General features: G+C 42.4%; 1 protein-coding gene across 2 annotated transcripts; it reads right to left on the reverse strand.

Annotated features, from left to right (window-relative positions):
* Window positions 1-15,724: 15,724 nt before the first annotated feature.
* On the reverse strand, window positions 15,725-20,185 carry MEX3B (mex-3 RNA binding family member B). Of its 2 annotated transcripts, XM_072619309.1 has the most exons (3): window positions 19,979-20,185; window positions 19,321-19,584; window positions 15,725-18,506 (listed from the first exon to the last, which is right to left on the reverse strand). In XM_072619309.1, the coding sequence occupies exons 2-3, from the start codon at window positions 19,379-19,381 to the stop codon at window positions 17,062-17,064; spliced, it is 1,506 nt and encodes a 501-aa protein (XP_072475410.1). In that variant the 5' UTR covers window positions 19,382-19,584; window positions 19,979-20,185; the 3' UTR covers window positions 15,725-17,061. The 2 variants fall into 2 exon arrangements, with proteins under 2 accessions (XP_072475410.1, XP_072475406.1); XM_072619305.1 differs by having other exon boundaries at window positions 19,321-20,185.
* Between the last annotated feature and the right edge of the window lie 222 nt (window positions 20,186-20,407).

The raw sequence follows: 20,407 nt of genomic DNA on the forward strand, positions 1-20,407 counted from the left end.
TTCCTAGGGAGTTCATGGATGGCTTGCTCAATTTCCTTTTCTGAGATGGGGTTATTTAAGTATTCAACTTTCCCTTCTGTTAATCTAAGCAAGTTATATTTTTAAAAATAATCATCCATCTCACTTAGATTACTGAATTTATGGGCATACAGTTGGGCAAAGTAATTTCTAATTATTATTTTAATTTCCTCATCACTGGAGGTTAGTTCACCCTTTTCATTTTTGATATAGTAATTTGGTTTTCTTCTTTCTTTTTTTTTAATCAATTTGACTAAAGGTTTATCAATTTTATTTTTTTTCATAAAGCCAACTCTTAGTTTTATTTGTTAGTTCAATAGTTTTCTTAATTTCAATTTTATTAACCTCTTCTTTGGTTTTCAGTGTTTCTAATTTGATATTTACTTGGGGATTTTCAATTTGTTCTTTTTCTAGCTTTTTTTGCATGTCCAAGTCATTGATCTCCACTTTCTCTATTTTATTCATGTAGACATTCAAAGATATAAAACTTCCCCTAAGAATTGCTTTTGCAGTATCCCATAAGATTTGGTAGGCTGCCTCATTATTGTCATTCTCTTGAGTGAAGTTGTTGATTGTTTCTACGAGTTGTTGTTTAACCCACTCATTCCTTAGGATTAGATTATTTAGTTTCCAATTAATTTTTGGTCTATCTTTCCATGGCCTTTTATTACATATAATTTTTATAGCATTATGATCTAAGAAGGGTGCATTGACAATCTCTGCCTTTTTGTACTGGATTGTGAGGTTTTTATGCCTAGTACATCATCAATTTTTGTATATGTGCCATGTACCACTGAGAAAAAGGTATATTCTGTCTCCTTTTTATATCTCCCATTACAATCCCTTTATACCCTTAAATCACATTTTTATCATCACCTCATTTACTTTACACTTACTCCCTCTATAGATGTATATCCCTTTTATATATCATGATAAATATACAATTCTCAAGATTAACAAATATCATCTTCCCCTATAGGGATATAAACAGTTTGCCCATATTGAATAAAAAACTTTTTTCCCCATTTACCTTTTTATGCCTCTCTTGAGACTTGTGTTTGAAGATTTAATTTTCTATTGAGCTCCAGCCTTTTCATCAGGAAGGTCTGGAAATCCCTTATTTCATTGAATGTCCATCTCCTTGCCTGAAATATTATGCTCAACTTTGCTGCGTAATTGATCTTTGGTTGTAGTCCCAGCTCCCTTGCCTTATGGAATAACATATTCCAGTTCTTTCAATCTTTTAATGTAGAAGTTGCAAGGTCCTGTGTGATTCTGACTGCAACTCCTTGATTTTTGAATGGTTTCTTTCTGGCTGCCTGTAATATTTTCTCCTTCACTTGACACTTCTGGAATTTGGCAAGGATATTCCTTGGTGTGTTTAGTTTGGGATCCCTACTGGAAGGTAAACAGTAGATTCTTTCAATGATTATTTTGCCCTCTGGATCTAGGACTTCTGGGCAGTTTTCCTTGATGATTTCTTGGAAGATATTGTCCAGGCTCTTTTTATCATCATGACTTTCTGGTAGACGAATTTTCTCTCTAGATTTTCTCTCCTGGATCTATTTTCCAGGTCATTTGTTTTTCCAATTAGATATTTTACATTTTCTTCTGTCTTTTCATTCTTTAGATTCTGTTTGACTGATTTTTGATGTCTGATAGATTCATCAGCTTCTACTTGCTCAATTCTAATTTTTATCAAATTGCTTTCTTCAGTTAGTTTTTGCATCTCCTTTTCCATCTGTCCAATTGTTCCTTTTAAGGAATTATTTTCTCCAGTTAGTTTTTGTACTTCCTTTTCCATTTGTCCAATTTTCCCAGTTAGGTTTTGGGCTTCCTTTTCCATTTGTCCAACTTTCCTTTTAAATTCTTCTGTGATTTCCTTTTTCATATTTTTAAAATCATTGGTCAGTTTTTCTTCTATTTCTCTAATTTGGTTTTTGAAATCCTTCTTCAGCTCTTCCAAGAATGCTCTTTGTGCTTATGACCAGTTCGTATTCACTTCTGAAGTTTCAGATGGCACTACAGTCTCAATGCTGACCTCTTTTGGTATTCATGTTTTTGTCCTTGCCCCATAGAAAGATTCTATGGTCTTTTCTTTTCTGCTTTGCTTCTTACTCATGATGATCACCCTTTTCCTGGCTTTTAAAGTAGATCTCTGCTTCTAGGACACAAGGGGCTCTGTTCCACAGTTCTTTTGCCTTGAACTTGACGTTTTGTGTGTTGTGGCCTCTGGTTCTTTAGCTGGAAACTAAAATGCTGCAGCTTACCTAGTACTGAGCTGGCTAGTGTGAGAAAGCAGAGCAGGTGAAGTCTTTGTGGGTTTCCCCACATTTGCCCTGGAGCTAGCTGTGTTAAGTGTAGGGGAGGGGTGGTCTGGCTACAGCAGGTCTCCTCTGCTAAGCTAAAGCATAGGCAAGCTCAGCAGTCGGTGATCCCATCTGTGCTAGTGTCTTCTCAATTCCCCTAGGGTGCTGAGGCACACCTGGGGTCCTGGTGTTGGTGGCTGTGGGCTTCACTCCCCTGGGGCTCAGGATCTCCTCCCAGTTTGCTGAGGTGGGGATATCTGGGACAGCTCTGGTTCTGCACTGGTCCCCTTCAGCCACAGCAAGAGGGACCCTCCTTAGCAATTTTCTTAACCTCACATGCTAAGAGATTATGTGCCCCTTCAACTGATCCCACTGTTGCAGGATTTTTCCTGAGGAAATATTTTATGGGTCTTTGAAGGTCAACAAGGAGAGGGGTAGAGTATTTACCGATCACTCCACCATCTTGACCCCTGGAAGTTCAAGTACGTGATTTACAGATATTTAATCTGTGGGCTGATAGTCTCAGGAGCAGCTGATACAGATACCTGGGGCTCTGGGCTCTCACTTGCTTGGTTTCACTGGACTCCTGTCCTGGGCGGATATGCCCGAGATTCCACAGTGAGACCACTGCCTTAGCCTGCCTGGGACTTCCTGCTCAACCCTGCCACACGAGGACCACACTTGTACAGCCACTTGTACTGTGCACTCCTCCAGTCTTGCACAACAGATCCTTCTCAATGACCTTCCAGTCTGTCCTGGGCTGTGAATCTGCCACAGTCCATCTCCTATTAGATTCTGCCACTCCAAAATCCATTCAGATTCTCTTTTTAGAGGCATCTGAAGGAGTTTGTCTTAGAGTTTAGGTGAGTAGTTGCTCTCATTCCACCATCTTGGCTCCACCCCCAATGCTGGCAATTTTAATAAAAGAGGTCAATGGCACTTTCAAATGCCAAAGACCTGCAGTTTCCTTTCAAAAAAATGTCATATCTAATGGTAATACTTCTCAAATTCAGCTTGAATTGTGCAATTAATTCCTCTAAGCAAAAGATAATACTGTTTGGCAGTATTTTTGTTTCTAAAGCAGCATCTACTTAATTGTTCTCTCTCAAAAGTAACAGCAAATCAGAGCTGTCCAACAGGACATTATCTTAAACATAGGATAATATCTTAAAGTCCAAAATGATTTGCCCAAAAAAATCAAGGGACATAACAATCCAATTGCAAAGAGAATAATCATACTGATAGGGGAACCTCAAGGTTTTCAGATTATAATCAACCAAGTGCATACAAATCCTATCATATAAGAAGACACAACTTATTGATAACAGTCAAATCCCTTTGAGGAAACCCCTTGATAACTGTTTTAAATTATATGTGTTCATTCAAATGGACTTTAAATAGTAAGAAATCAGGTGAGGGTGGGAGGAGAGGCATAGCCCCTTTAAGAAACAGTTTATCACTGAAAAAGAAAATTTGAAATCAGAGTTTAGTTACAGAAATATTCCATCCAAACTCAACATTGATAAAGGGAGAAAAAGAGCTAGAAGTCTGAACCATTCAATCTTTGTTGCTAAAATAATTGGGAAAATTGTCTTGATTATGAAATAGACATAGTTACAGTAACATGTGAACTTCTGAGAACTGGGAAGGAAGGAAGGAGAAAGAGGGAGGGAGAAAGAGGAGTTGCTTAGGTAAGTGCAATTTTCTGGAACACACAGCAATAGTAGAGGGACAAAAACACATGAAGGCCTATTTAAGGTAGTTAGTCAAACTAAGTAAAGTTGATTATATAGCAGAAAGGAGCTCATCACCAGGTGAATTTTACAGCCCAACCAACTACAGAAACTTTCACTAAAGGTAGAAGTTTCAAAGAGGCAAATTTAGCCTTGAAGTAAAAGGGAAAAAATCCTAACAATTAGAGTTATCCTAAAGTGGAATAGGTCACCTTCGGAAGCAATGGGTTCCCCTTTATTGGATATCTTCAGAAAAGGATGGATGACGAGTCATTTGTGAGGCATGGAACTGCAGGAATTTTATTTAAGTATAAATTGGACCAGATAACCACTGGTTTTCATTCCAACTCTAAAACTTGATAATTCTGTAAAGTCACCACCTAGACCTGTGTCAATACATACAATAGCCACGCCATAAAATCTTGGATCTATAAAGTACTAAATACCTTAACTACACGAAAATCCAGTAAACCAGTCTCGTCACTCTTGACAATATGCAAAATGAACAAAGCCTAGAGGTTTTTCTTGACCCTAAGAAAAAGTCATATCTGAAACTTAGATCTGAAAGAATTCTAGAGGTTTGGATAAGCAATGATTGGTAATTACTGAGAAAAAAGAGAAGGTATTAATTTGTGTTTATTTGGTTGCATTTCTTTAAATCTTACTCCATATTTATATCTCATATCTTGTACTTTTCTTTTATGGTTTAACCAGTATTTATACTTTCAAATTACTATGGGTTAACTTTGGATTTTTAAAAAATGCTCACTTGCTATATTGTGTTTATCCAATTCATTTATCCACACCATTAATGTGTCAAACCATATCCCAGACAGACACCTCTCCCTACCTAGTGGCAGCTATCCAAATTGTATCGATAATATTTAAGAGGTGTCTCTAAAGACCATACTTTGAAAATTCAACCCTATTAAGTGACAAAAAGCTATATCCCTTCAAAAACAACACAAAAACTAGAAAGCTGATTTTTAGGGAAGGTCTGAACAATGGTAATTGATGTTCCAAGGTATAGAAGTTCCCAAGACAAGTCTATAATTGTGGCTAACTCTTAGCAAGGTTAACAAAATTAAATAATGTTGTCTTTATTCTGTCATTAAAGATGTCTCCCTTGATAAGGTTATTTGTATGAGTACTATGAACTAACAACAAGTTGAAAGAAAGGAAGGAAGGAAGGAAAGAAATTCATACTAGATTCTAGTCCTTGAATGTACCTTTAAAAGGAGAATTTCTAGAGACAAAAGCAGAGGAAATATGGACTTCACACAGAGTAGACCTGGTCCCCAGAGAAGGGATAAGATCAGTGCTCCATCAAAGTACACATAGAAGATCAGCAAAATGGTAATTGGAGCCAAGGAACAGAGCCATGATAGAGCAATAGTACTGTAGATTATGTGGTTGATGGCAGTCAAGAGGAGGGGAGGGTCAACTTTCTATCAGATCTAATGTTTGTTTTTCCCTTTTCCTTAACCAGGGTCCATAAATCTAGAGAACTGTATGTCTTTAAGAAGAAGGAACTCAGCTTAAGGAAGAGTTGCCTTGAGTGCTTTCCCCAAATAGGAAAGCCTCAAATAGAGTAGTATTTTAAATCTGAAGGTGATTATATAAATCCTTGGAACGTAGAGCTCAGTCAAAAGAAAGGTCACTTGATGTTCTAGCAACACTAAATGTTTTTCCATACTGGAAAGATCTAACACAGTCACATTCCCTTCTATACAGAGTCTAAAAAAAAACTAGAAGGTTGATTTTTTTGGCAATTATAAACGATGATAATTGATGTTCCTAATAACTAATAATACCAATTTTATCCAATAGTATGCATTTATTCATATAAATATCAATTATTTTATCTTAAGATATACATTGTGTACATGTGTTAACATATGCATATATGTAGTATTATGTGTGTATATCTAGGAAGGTCAGGGCATCAGTCAAAGATGGAGGACAACTGAAAAGTTCCCAGAATGAACATGGCTGTGTAAATTCAAAGCAATAGTTCTGGGTCACAGGTAACATGTACAGGGCATTCCAAAAGTCTCAGTGCTGTTCTAAATTTTAATAGTTCCTAATAGTATCATGATGACCCATAAGTGCTTTCCCAATCACCAAAAGAAAGATTAAATGATATGCAATGTAATTTTAATGGAAAGTATGTTTTTTCATACTTTAATTATTAGAAAATATGAAGATTAATTTGTTTATAATAATGTCAAGCTAATCAGACATTGAGTAAACTCAGTTAATAAGCTTAAAGACAAGTAGAAATCAACGCATAGTTTACTATCTGCACACTATACGATCTAGGGGGAAAGGGGACAAGGAAGCCTAGGTTCTAGTGTCAATTTCATCCATTGATTTTCCATTCCCATTTAAAGTGGGATAAGTTTTGTTACTTCTGTCTTACCAAAACTGACTTGCCCATCTAGAATTATTGCAGGGACCAAACAAGAAACTATGTCAAAAGGAAATATTTTGGAAAATATAAATGTAAGCAGACACTATCTTAATTAGCATTATTATAGTTTGTGTACTTAATATAGTCATAAACTCTTGAAAGTTCATTTATTCATTTGATAAATATTTAGAGTGTTTACCACATGCAAAGGACTATGGAAGTCACTACTTGGCCCAGAAAAAAAAATTTATCTAGTCTGAAAGGTTTGTCTGGGTTCAGTTTTAACTTATCAGTGCCATCCATGGCAGGAGTGCTTCTCCCTCCTTTTCAATGACCTCTTCACTGTTCTTGCCACTAAATTTTAAAAGTAAATTTCTTTTTAAGGCAAATATACTCAGTTTCTCCCAAATCATGGTCTATATCACAATGGAAAAGCAGTTCTGGGTCACAGAGACCATGTTCATTTTGAGGACCTCTGACAAATCTTTTCAATGACTCATTTTGCTCCACCAAGGCTTTTCCCTGGGAACATCAGAATTTGGCTCAAGTCTAAATTTCTCCCAAAAAAAAAAAAGCCCTCAATTCCCATGCAAATACTACTTTAGTTAACAAAATACTGATATAGGGTAGCTTTTATTTAGCTTGGAAAAAGAGGCAAAGGACTCATGCCCAAACTTGTAAATAAGAACCTAACTCTCTTCCTTTTAGGAAGGTCCTCTACCTTCCCGAGATGTCTCTGGAGGAGAGAGTGAGGCTGGTGACTTTGCATAGTCCTCCCTCACTTAAATCCAATTCACTTGCAAGTCATGACCTCATCACCTTCCTGATGTCACTCCCCTCTTTGAGAATGAAGGACAAACCATCTATGAGTTATAGTAGCTACCTCACTGAGGACCCAATTGGCCATTTCCAGTTGGTCAATGCAGTTTCTTCCTTCCTTCCTTCCTTCCTTCCTTCCTTCCTTCCTTCCTTCCTTCCTTCCTTCCTTCCTTTTTTCCTTCCTTCCTTCTCTCCTCTCCCTCCTCTCCTTCTGTCCATGTAGGGAATCATATACTTACATGTGGGTGCTCTGCCCAAAGGAATATAAATTTTGACTGATGAAGCCTAGCAAGATATCTTGGAGTTTATGGGCTAGATTTGCTTTTCTTTTTCTTTTTCTTTTTCTTTTTTTTTTTTTTTTTTTGGACCATGCCTCAAACCCAAATCATTCTGACTCTTATTGATTGACCAACAATAGGTCCCATCCCAAACCCCACTTAGTGGTCACTGTTGGGTCCTGGTAGCTCAAAGTGAGTATGAATAGCAATTTTTTCTGTTTTGACTAGAAACCTTGAGAGTCTTCCTCTCCCAGATTAATTTTATTTTTTGACTAGGTACAAGAGGTCATTCTTTGCCTCATTTTTACCTTATTGCTGAATGAGCATTTGCCTCAAGCAAACTGAGACATGGGAAAGACCTTAGCTCAAAAAAACCAACTACATTTGGGGCCATCTCCTGTGGTACTGATCTATATCTGGTCACAGATTAGATGGCTCCAGAGGAGAAAGTGGGGCTGGTGACTTTGCCCTCCCTCACTTAAATCCAATTCATGTACAAGTCATGACATCACCTCCCTGATGTCATGGTCCTCTTCAAGAATGAAGGACAAAACACCAGCTACCTACTCAATGGTACTTCTATAAGAATTCAGGGTTGTGCAAAAGTTAAGCAATCCCTCATTCCTCCTTTCTTGTCCTAATTAGTCTTTGCCTCATCCTTTCCCATACTTATCCATCCTCTACTCAGTAGGCAAAGTGATTTTCCTAAAACATGTCTGACTGTCACTCTCCCTACCCAGTAAATTCTGGTGACTGTCTATTCCCTTCAGGATAAAATATCAAGTCTTCTACTGGGAATTTAAAGTTCTATGCAACCTGGCCTCTTTTATTTCCAATCTTCCTCTACTCACTCTATGATTCAGCTATACTCTTCATCTTCCAACTTTTGCACTGCATGTCCCCCAGGCCTGGAATGCTCTCCTTCCTCACCTCCACTTCCTGGCTTCCTTCAAGACTCAATTCACATCCTACCTTCTGCAGGCGGCTTTCCCCAGTCTTCCTTCCTGCTGCTGCCTCCTCTCTGATTACTTTCCACCTGTTCTGTACAGAATTGTTTGTAAATAGATATTTCCATGTTGTTTTCCTCATTCTAATGAGGTCAGGGATCGTGTTGTGACCTTTCTTTGTATCCCCAGTGCTGAGCACAGTATCTGGTATAGCAAGAGCTTAATAAATGCTTGTTGACCGCCTGAGTAAAGGGCTGTGTGGTAGTGCTGACCTTCCTCTTCAGCAGTGCTTCTTAAACTGTGGGGCACAACCCCTGAATGCACAACGACCAAAAATTAATTCCAAATCAAACTCACAATGAATCCAAGGTGTTTCTGGCCCCACTTGCCTATGCTATATCGTGCAACTTTACTGCAGCCTTGGTTGTGAACACAAAGCATGGGCACTCTGCACTGTTCATACCCTTAGGCCATGCGATGTTGACAAACACTGCCCCTCAAAAAAAAACAAATGAGAAAAGGGGTCACAAAAGGAGTTGTAAGTGGGAAAAGTTTAAGACCTGCTCTAGAGCCCTGGTTTTAACATCCCTGCACCATTCAAACTAAAGTTGAGATGCTTTAATCACCAAAACTGATGGCACTTTCAGCGAAACTACCATGCAGTACTATTTCATCATTACCCTTATAGTTTCAATCACATCTGTAGTGAACATATGTGCCTAAGTCAGAGTTAGAAGTGAAGAACTGGAAATCAGACTTCAGTTTTAGGGGAGCCCATTACCTGTGTATAATGCCATCCCCTCATGCTAGTATTCAATATTCATTCTTCTTTTATGGTCAAACTCCTGAAAAATCATTTAGTCATCTCTACTAGAGGTATCAATTGCTCACTGTACTCCCTAGTATTCCCAACATATTAAAATGTAATTGGAAAATATTTAATAAATAAATGAAAGTACAACAGAACATAGATAATGTAAATATGTGGTTTTCCAAGTCAACATGCAGCATGCAAGGATCCTTACCTATGATTCATCTTGTTGTTCATTCACGTCCAACTTTTCATGAGCCTGCACATCATACTATCCAGGAGGTTTTCTTGGCAAGGATCCCGGAGTTATTTGCCATTTCTTTCTCCAATGAATAAAGGCAAACAGAGGTTAAGTAACCTGCCTAGTGTCACACAATTAGTAAGCTTCTGAGGCCAGATTTGAACCTAGGTCTCCCTGGCTCCAGGCCCAGTGTATCCACTAAGCCATCTAGTTGCCTCTACAATTTGTTTGGTGGTCTCTGTTTCTACTTAAATTTGACTCCACTGATCTACACTCATTACCTCCATTTCCTAACCACAAATTCACTTCTACAGCCCTTGAAATCTGGCTTTGGCCCCAGAATTCTGAAATTCTGGCATCTTTTTACACGAAACTACTCTCTCCAAGTCTATTATCATTCTAATTGCTAAATCTTATGTTCTCTCCTCGGTCTTCATCATTGTTGAAAGCTCGCAGCCTCTGATACTGCTGACCTCTCCCTTCTTCCTTTCATAATATTGCTCTCCTATCTTCCTATTTTTTAGTGTCCTTTGCTAGGTCATCATCCCTGTCCCTTCAGATACCCATGAATGTCTCCCAAGGCTCTATCCTGGTCCCTCTTTTCTTTCTCTACATCCCTCCATCTCTCTTAATAATCTCATCAGCTCTCATGGGTTCAGTTATACCTCCACACAGATGATAACCAAATTTCTATATCTAGCCCTTTCCCAAGCACTTGCCTCAAATTACCATCAGACCATTAGACATCTCCTGGATTTCATATAGGCAGATCAAATTCAACATATCCAAAACAAAACTATTGTTCTCCTTAAGCCTGCCCTTCCTCCAAAATTCCCTATTCTGTTACAGCATCATTTAAAAAGGACCTGAGTTCAGATCTTTCCTCTGTCATTATCTGTGTGACCTTGAGCAAGACAGCCTCTGTGGGCCTCAGTTGTAAAATGAGTGGCTTGAAGCAGATGACCGCTTTTTTTCTCTCTTTTTCTTTCTTGCTCAAATCTATGAACCTGTGGTCTTAAGACCCTTCCAGTCACCCAGGTTCAGAACAGTGGAGTCACCTGTGTCTTTTCCTATATTCAATTGCTTGGTACGTCTCAGATTACAAACACACACACACACACACACACACACACACACACACACACACACCTGTCACTCATACCTTTCTCTCCACTTACATGACCACCATCCTAGATCGGACCTTCATTACCTTTCATGGAGATTATCAAAATAGCTCCCTGAGTCGAGTCGCTGGTTCAAGCCTCTCTCCCCTCCAGTCTGTCCTCCAAACCATTGCCAAGTGATATTCCTAAAGTTCAAGTTTTCCTGTCAAAAAGTTCCAGTGGTTCCTGTCTCTAGGATTAAATACAAGCTCCTCTCTGTAACCCCTAAAGCATTTTGACACCTGAGTGCAGCTCGTCCTTTTGACTCTCCCTCAGACATGAGACCCAGTCAAATCGCCTATTTGTTCTTCCCTGTCAATAGCATTCTATTTTCCTATTTCCATGATTTTTCATAGACTGTCTTTTAGACCTAGAATGCTCTTCCTCCTTATCTCTACCTGTCAGAACTTCTATTCTCTTGAAGGTTCAATTCATGAACCTTGTTCCTACAGGATACCTTTTCTCATGTGTTTGGTTATTAGTGCTCACTCCCTTCTCAAATTATCCTACCTCCACTTATCTGAATAAATGCTCTATTTCCCACCACCCCTCCTTCCCATGGTATAATTCAGGTTCCTTGAGGACAGAAAATGATTTTCATTTTTATATGTATCCCCAGGGTCTAAATCAGTACCTAGCACATAACAAGTCCCTAATAAGTGCTTATTAAATTGAACTGAACTGATAATTCTTTTCTGGTTGTTCCATCAAAAATCAATCAGGAGAAAAGGAATTCAAACCACACTGATTATTCAAATCTGTTTGCCCTTTGATATTGTGTAGGTGAGATAATTGACTTAATTCATACTCCAAGTAATTATTTTTTTGTCTTCTAGGCTCAAACTAAATCAGTCCAAAATTATCTGTAAAATGGGGCTCAAAATATGTCATTAAAAGTCACTTCATCATCACCAATGGGGGGATGAGGAAAAGACACTATAAAATGTGTCATTAGAACCAACTTTGAGTGTGAACTGAAAAATAATTCTCCATTTTTAGGTGCTCTTTGATAGTATTAGTAAAAACAACAGTTTCCCTAGTAGTGTAAACTCCTCAGTTTTTCAGACTACCCTTGACAGTAGAAAAAAATTAGCATATTACCCACAACTAACTGTTTTTTTATGAAGTCTAGTAGTGTTTAGAGAAATAGGAATAAAGACTTCAATTTTTCTTTTATTACCTCCTGTGAATTTTGTCTGACGCAAACGTTTGAATGTTTCAGGATGTTTTTACTGCTTCTTTTAAGGAAAAATCCTTAACACCTCTCTTTCCACAGTTAATAGAAAGCAGCACGGGTCTTGTGGGCAGACAATTGCCTGCAAAGGAGTGATATTTCAGGGGTACAGGGAAGAACTACTTCCTTCAGAAATGGCTCCTTCCTGCCCCCACACCACACTTGCTGGTTGAAGATTCAAATTCCACTGACTTTCCCTTTTGCTTTAGGCTTTAATTCCTATTAAAGTGTGATGAGGACAGAATATTAAATATTGTCTTGAGAGCAGTTTTTAATTAGGAAGGGGGTTTCAGGGACTGGGTACGAAGGGCAGGTGGGGATAGGAAAGTCACCTAGTGGAAAAACAGGAACCACAAAAGAGGAAGGCTGCAGAAAATTGGCCATCCAGCCTGAAAGGCACACAGAAGAAAATCAATTCTGGCCACTATATGGATAAAATGCCAGAAGTTCCTATAGCAGGAGATAACTCGCTTTTTCATCCACAAAAGGACAGAAATTCCCACTACTGTGCAGCTTACTGATTGGGTGTGGATCAAATCCCAAATCTATTACTAACGCATAGATGTCAATGCTGGGTCAGTGACTTCATTTCTTTGGACACCAAGGGGATCTAGGCCGAGATTATCACTAAGGTCCAGCTCCATATGTAATGCTCCTATGATGTCAGATTCCCCAAGAACACCCCCTGATGCTCCTCACACGCTATGTTCCAGCCAGAATTTCTAGAGGTCCTATATTCCTAGAGGTCTGCTTCCCAAGGCTCCCATATACCTGGCAGTGCAGTGAAGTCCTCTCTCTTCACAGCTCAGCTCAGGTGACACCTTCTGGAGGAGATCTTCCCTGATCCTCTCGCCGACAAATGAAAAAGATCTCGTTTTCCTAGAACATTTTGTCATCTTTCCTTTGCCCATTACATGCTACCATGTTTTAGAATCATTTGAGCTTCTCATCTAAGTATTTGTGTTCTACACCTAAGAATCTGAGTTCCCCATAAGTAGGTAGGCTCCTTCTAAGGGATTGTTGAAGGAATTTCTGGCATTTCATCCACAACCTCGTCAGAATTCACTTTTCTTGGGGCTCCTTTCCACCAGGGCTAGGCAATTTTTCATCTTCTTATCCTCAACACAATAGCACCCACACACAACGCTCTGTCTGTACCCAGTAGCTATTACTAGTATTGGTTGATTTAAATTGATTAGAAGAGGGGGACTGATAAGTGGAGTATGAATACAGAAGAGGCAGTCTAGAAAGAGTTCAGGATCCAGGGGCAAACAATGGAAAGAGTTACCTTTAAAGTTCAAATCTCACCCATAATGCTACCTGTAACCTTGTTCAAGTTATTTTCCTCCCCTGGGGCCTCAGTTTCCTCATCTGTAAAATAAGGGGGTTAGACTACATGGCCTCTGAGGCTCTAGATCCACAATTGTCAGTCCAGGTAAGGTGGAGGGAAGAATCATGGAGGGGCCACTAATAATGACAGCTAGTCTTTTTTGTGGTCCTTTAAGGTTTGCAAAGCACTGTACATATCTCATCTGATCCTCACCACATCCTTGGAAGGTACAGACTATTATCCCCCCTCCCATTTTACAGATGAGGAAAGTGAGGTTAAGTAGTTAAGTGACTTGTCACATCACAAATAAGTGCCCCACAGTAAAATTCCAACTCAGTCATAAGTCCAGCACTCTTACCCATGCTACAATCTAGCTGTCTCTTAAGGGGTGTAAAAGGGAGAAAGGTGCAAAAAGAAGAGTTTGGGGGCAGGGAATGGGAATGGGGACTGACCTACTTTTCAATTTTGAACCAGGCATTACCCTGGCACTACATAAATCAACTGTAAGGTAAGTCTATATTATCTGCTTATAATTGTTTGGTTAGACAGAAAGTGCTTCCTTCGTCGTTCTGTTCTCTTCTACGTTTAGGACATTACCTCTTGGCTCCTTCCCTTCCAACACTCCTGACCACAAAGTTAGAAGGTCCCGGAGTTGTCCCCAGAATAGAAGTATGCAGTAAGGCAGGTACAGTTAGCATACAGTAGATACCTAAATATTTTAATGAGACATCTGGCAAGAGTCAGAGAGCAGAGGTTTCATTCAAATTCTCCTTTGACTGCCCCCCCAGCTGTGAAAACGTATTTTCTTTGTTTACTTACACACACACACACATACACACACAAACACACACAAGAAGAAAGAGCTGTTTGCTGCAGAGACAGCCTCCAGCAGTGGGGAATGGGTTGGGGAATTGCTGCAGACACAAACTCTGGTTACTGCCAAGCCTGATACCGAGAAGCTGCTTCCTTCCTTCCACCGCCCCCTACCACCAGCCAGTGCACACCCTTGGGAGATGGGACAAAAGCCATCCTCTGGATGCCTTCTACCAAAAGTGGATCATCCATCTCAAGACTCCAAGTAAAGAAAGGGCCTTCATAAGAAATAGGACTCACTGGACAGTCTGACAGATGTCTCCAAATCAAACCTTTTTCTCACCCTCTAAAATAGCCCATGAGCTATGATGGCCTACCACAAAAAAATCCTAAGGGAAGCCTATAGAAATTCAATCAGGACTTCTGAATTTCTGTTCGTTTATTTGTTATTCAGAGCCCTTTTCTTAAAGGATAAAAAGCACACCAGTATGGAAATCTGATTATACAAAAAAGGGATCTTGGTCATAGCCAAAGCAATTAAAAACAGCTTAAACAAGGGGCAAAAACTCATTCTTGGAACACCATGAACCACAAGAAGTACATGTTAAGTTAAAAGGTACCTTAAGTTAAAAGGACAAGTTGGATAACGACATAAAGCTTTTCTGTATCTAAGCAAAATGCATTACTTACCAATATGGGTCAGATTATTCTTTTTTTAACATTACCTTCTCCCTCTTATTGACTAGCATCTACAAGAGCCTTATGCATCACAGTGTCATAAAAAGCACAGTAGCCAAACAATGGCAAAAGCCACACAAAGACAGTTACTGCAGAGATCTGAACTGGCCATTCCTGGCTTAAGAGACCCCCCGACAAAGGGGGAAGGAGAAACGGGTAGAATATACTCTCTATTTTTGGACTTCCCTGTGGAGATATTGTATATTATTCACCCTTCATTAGAAGAAAAGCCTGTATTTGGGTTTTCTTTTCTCCAGGGTAGCAGCTCAAAGTAAATGTGCTCAAAGAGCATTTGAACAATCTAGAGAATCCTAAGAACTACACAATTCTCGAGGCGTTGCTGATGTCAAGCAAAGAAACACTCTGCTCCAAACCCAAAGCCATCCCTCCACAGCCCAGCCTGCAGGTGTACTCAGTCAAAAAGCAAACAAAAACTCCCTGAAACAACAAACAGTTAACACCCCAGGCCCGTCAAAGCCAATTAGCCTGCCCCTCAACCAGACACCTATCAGGAAACAAGCTTCATAATTTACCAAGATTAAATGAGAGCCCCTCCCTGTCTGCATTAAGGCAATAGAATTGATCATCTCTACTTATCACAAAGAAATCACTCAACCTAAGACCAGATGCACATTTCAGAGAAAACACCTTTACCTAAAGGCAGAGCTAGCTGCACTGAGCCAAATATAACTCTTACCTCTCAAGTTCATTACTTCTAATAAGCGCATAAATTATACAATGTATTTTTAACTTACCTGCTGTTTAGCCTACATCAAACACTTAAAAAGTAGGAGAGGGACAGTTCCCTACAGAATATTACACTCCTTGGTTCTTAAAAAAAAAAAAAATAAAGTCAAATCATCACAAGAGACTGGTATTCTGTAATATTTTACTTTATTTATATAGAAATACTTAAAAAATGAAGTAGCACCATTACTTAAGTTTTACCTTTATTATGTAGAACTTTAAATGTCAGAAAAATAAAACTCTTGATACAATTTCAAATCTTGTCTCAGCAAATATAATATTAGTATTTGACCATGAGGTTAAAGGCCCTTTATCATAAAATAAAATATACTTTGTTTTTTTAAACTTTGCTCAGTAAAGTACATTTAAGCTCAAGTAACATCACCTACATATACATAAACAAGTGGTAAACAAATGTATTAAAATAGAAATACTAAAACTAGTGGTGCAACAGAATTTTTGTAACTTCCACTGAATTCTATTTATACAAATGTTAGAAAGCGTCAACGGTTCCTTTTGACATGTTTAAACATTTCCATTTGTTTGTAATAATATAGAATAAAATATGTCTTATATCACTGAATAGAAAATATGCTGGGTGAAGTAGATTTAAAAGATTTTTCTGAACCTATAAAATCTCCATCCCAACAGAATACTGTTCAAAGCATTACACATTTTATGGTTTGTAATTCTGTCACAATTGTGTGATATTAAAATAATACAGTGTTCTTTGCCATAAGGCCATACTAAAATAAAAAGATTTAACCCAGCTACAAAAAAGTTCACTGAACTTAAATTAAAATACTTGTAAACATCTTTGCAATATGAAATATAATTTTTCAAGTCAAAAAAGAATAAAATACTTCAATCTGTATTAATGCAATTTCTCTTTTAAAACCTTTAAACGTTTTTTTTAATATATATAAGAGATATGTTACAGTTTCTTTAAGTTTAATAAAGCTGCAGTATCATGGTTTCACAGGCAATCCTTGCCTTTCAAGAACATTCCAAAAGTATCCACTGTATTTCTGGAATAAGCATTTCTAGGGGACTCACCAGCAAGAGGGACACACTAAAAGTCCACACATTATATAGGCATTATTGTCGTCAGCATCATCATTATTATTATTCATTTTTCCTACTCTAAAGAACGAAAAAAAAACTTTGGGGGGTATTCTTTTGGAGGCTTCCTATTTTAAAGTACAGTGTAAAAATCGATTACTCATAGAATGTCCTTGCTCCTATGATTTTGATAGCATGCATTTTAGATGGTATAGAGGTTTCCCCAGGCTACAGTACACTTGATGCAAATATCCTGGCAAGTCCCTTAATTTTTTTTTAAATTAAAAAACTGTGCAGATACTACAGCTTTAAAAGCTCGTCTTGGATCTCAGGAGTGTGTAAGGTTGGGAGAGAGAAGAGGGTGTGTTGGCAAGGGCGGAGGAGAGCGTGTGGGTGTGTTTGCCTTTAGGAAAATATACGAATGGCCTGAGTAACTGCGGTGTGGCAGACCGGGCACTCGGGCTCGCTCTTCTCGCAGATGCGGTTGGCACACTCCATGCAGAAGAGGTTGTGCCCGCAGGGCACCAGGGCCGCGATCACCTCGCTCTCGAAGCAGATGGAGCAGTCGCGGCTGCCCTTGCGCCGCAGTCCCGAGGAGGAGGACGACGAGGAGGACGAGGAGCTGGACGAGGAAGACGAGGCGGACGAGTCGGACGGCGGCAGGCCGGGCAGGTGAGCGCCCAGCCCGTTGGCGTAGGCGGGGTAGCCCAGGCCCCCGCCGCCCGGGTCGCTGCGCACCCGGCGCGCCAGATGGTGCTCGCCCCCCACGCCGTGCAGAGGCGGGGACAGGCGGGGGCAGCTGGCACCGGGGTGCAGCCGGCGGTGCACCAGCAGCCCCAGGTTGGCATTGGGGGACGCGCCTCCGCCGCCCCCGGGGAAGACCACGGAGGAGGACGAGGCGGACGAGGACGCGGAGGAAGAGGAGCAGGAGGAGGACACCGGCGCCGCGGGGCCCCCGCCGGGGGACCGCTCGAACTGGGCCCAGATGAGCTGGGCCCCGGGCGGCGGGGCTGGCGCCGGATCGAAGCCTGGCAGCTCCGCGCAGCAGTCCGGGGAGGGGGCCGCCTCGCCTCCGGGGTACGCGTAGCCGTTGCCGTTGTTGTTGTTGCCGTTGTGGGCGAAGCTGAGCGCGGGGCTGGGGGGGCTGTAGTCCGTCAGGCGCGGGGTGGCGGCGGCGCTGGTGCTGCCGCCGGTGCCCCCGCCGAAGTACGAGTCCGTGGAGGCGCTGCCCAGCGAGCTGGAGCTGTCGTTGCGGTAGCTGGAGAAGGGCTTGCGCCCCGGGGTGGGCGTGATGCTGGGGGTAGGCTTGCTCCAGAGGCTCCCGGGGCCGGGCCCGCCGCCCCCGTGGTGCAGGTCGAAGCCCACGTCGGTGCCGTTGGCGTGGAAGTCGTTCTCGTCGGTGAACTCGATGATGCCCCCGGTGCGCAGGGCGATGTGCGCCTCGATCTCCTCCCGAGCGCGGTCCACGTTCTCGGGCATGCCGGTCACCTCGAACACGGGCTCCTTGTCCCGGCTGGGCGTGACGATGTAGGTGTGTGTCTGCTGCTGGATCCGCTTGATGGTGGCCCCCTTGGGTCCCACCACCAGCCCCACCACGCGGTAGGGCACCCGCACCTGGATGGTGGTCTGGCCGGGCAGGTTGGGCGGCCCGGGCACCGTGCCATTGAGAGCGGTGTTTTTATTCCGGGAGGCGCGGATCATGGAGAAGTGCTCCGCGGCCGAGATGATCTCCCTCCGGGCCATCGCTACGTCCTCTTTCCTGCCAGTCACAACAAAGACAGGCTCCTCCCCGCGAACTGGGGTCTTGATGTAAGTGTTGGTCTTTGCCCGTAGCGCTTTGATTTTACAACCTGGGAGCCGGGATGCGGGGAAAGAGAGAAAGAAACACACCGATTATCCGGGCATGACCGCAGAGGTGGGGGTCAGCCGCCGCAGACCCGGGAAGCGGGCGGGATGGGGGGCGACTTGGCGTCTCCTCCCTCATGCACACACTCTGGAGCGGGGGCACTCGCGGGGAGGACGGGTTTGCTTGGAGCTCGAGCAAAAGCCCCCTCCGATCCCCAGCCCTCCGAAAAGACGGCAGTTGCCATGGGCTCAAAAACCAAATCGAATACAAGTCAGCTGGGGGGAAAAATGCTGATCCACACTTAGTGCCCAGCACATTCCTTCAGAGCAGAGTGGCTGTGCAAGATCACTCCCTCCCAATGGGGATGGTCTCGACTCCCGTGCCCATTGTTCCCCTTCTAAGCTCCATTTCGGTTTCTAGAAATCCTGACTTCTCTTCCTCTCCCTGATTCTCCCCCTCCCCCCACACTCTTAAAAAGGAGGGACCACATTTTCCCCCTGAATGCATTTCCCATTAAATTAAATTTCCCGGGGCGAAGGAGGGGAAAAGGTGGGCGAGATGGGCTGTGATTTTAGTAGGTGAAAGTGCATCTTGGCATTGGTGCAGAAAGGCTCCAGGAAGACCCACATCTGCACTTTCTTTGTCTGGGGGGACTGCCCGTCATAGCATCGCTAGTTCACTTCAGCGTTTAGTGTCGCATATCACACACACACATCCCACCACACATGTCCACCCAGCGTGGAAAGCACCCCCCTTGCCTTTTCATTCCTTCCACTCTCTGCCTCTTTCGCCCACCCAACTTCCTTCCAAATACCCACCTTGCCTTCCCACTATCTCCGCGACATGCTCCGAGCTGGGCACCGGCACGCACTCAGTCATGTTCACGCTCTTCTTCCGGGGCTCATTGTCGTACAAGGAGCCGGTCTCGTCGTTGTCCAGCCCCAAGAGCGAGAGCTGATCCAGCGCGATCTGCAAGGCTCTCTGGTCATCCAGGGTTTCTCCACCTCCGCCGCCGCCGCCGCCTCCTCCTCCTCCACCGCCGCCGCCACCGCCGCCACCGCCGCTCCCGTTCCTCTCCAGGTCTGCAAAGAGCGAACTGGGCATAGTTCCCCTGTGTGTGCTGCACCCTCCTTCTCCTCCTCCTCCTCCTCCTCCTGCACTCGGTTCAGTAGTAAAAGATCAGACACAAAGAAAAACCCAAGGCAGATGGCCAGGAGGAGAGAGGAGGGAGGGCAGCTGCTTGGAGATGGCTCAGCTGCCGTTTTTTGCCTTTATTATCTATTCTTTCAGTGCAATCCGGTTTATAAAATGCTTGCAGAATCCCCCCACCTGGTTCCCCACCCCAAATTTTGTGGAGGGGTGGGGTGGGGGTAATAATGGAGAGGAGGAGATTTCCCCCGGAGTTCCTGCCTGGCCACAATGCCAAGCGATGGTAGCGTTTCTTTAAGGAACCCCTCCCCGGCTCCACTCACTCACTCAGCGTTTTTTCCTCTTCTCCCCTCCTCTAGTCTGAGCTACTGCAGCCAGACGGCACTAGAGGGGGATAAGGGAACCGCAACGTCACGGGCAGGAGCTGACACTACAATGCTACTGACACTATCGCTGTGTGAGGCGATTGGACAGGCGGGAAGCGGAGAGGGCGGGAGGAGGATGTCTTAACAGTCTCCCTTCCTCGCCCCCCCACCCCCCGCCCTCGTCCTCCCTTCCTTCTCCCCTCCCTTCCCTCGCCCCTCCCCCCCACCCCCCACCCCCGCCGCAAACGCCTCTCTTTGTTGTCTAATGCAGAACAATAAAGACTCGAGACACTTGTTTGTATCTATCAACCGGGGATAAATCATTGTTTCCATATGTCCCCTCGCTGTTCCTTATTTTAAAGGGGGAAACGTGCTGAACTTTTTTTTTTTT

The sequence above is a fragment of the Notamacropus eugenii genome, chromosome 1 (genome assembly GCF_028372415.1).
Source record: "Notamacropus eugenii isolate mMacEug1 chromosome 1, mMacEug1.pri_v2, whole genome shotgun sequence".
Lineage (NCBI taxonomy): Eukaryota > Metazoa > Chordata > Mammalia > Diprotodontia > Macropodidae > Notamacropus > Notamacropus eugenii.

Coding starts and splice junctions, on each gene's coding strand:
- MEX3B (XM_072619305.1), bottom strand. CDS start 19,606: ATGCCCAGTTCGCTCTTTGCAGACCTGGAGAGGAACGGGAGCGGCGGT. Junction 18,507..19,320: donor GGAGATAGTGGGAAGGCAAG/GTGGGTATTTGG, acceptor CCCGGCTCCCAG/GTTGTAAAATCAAAGCGCTA.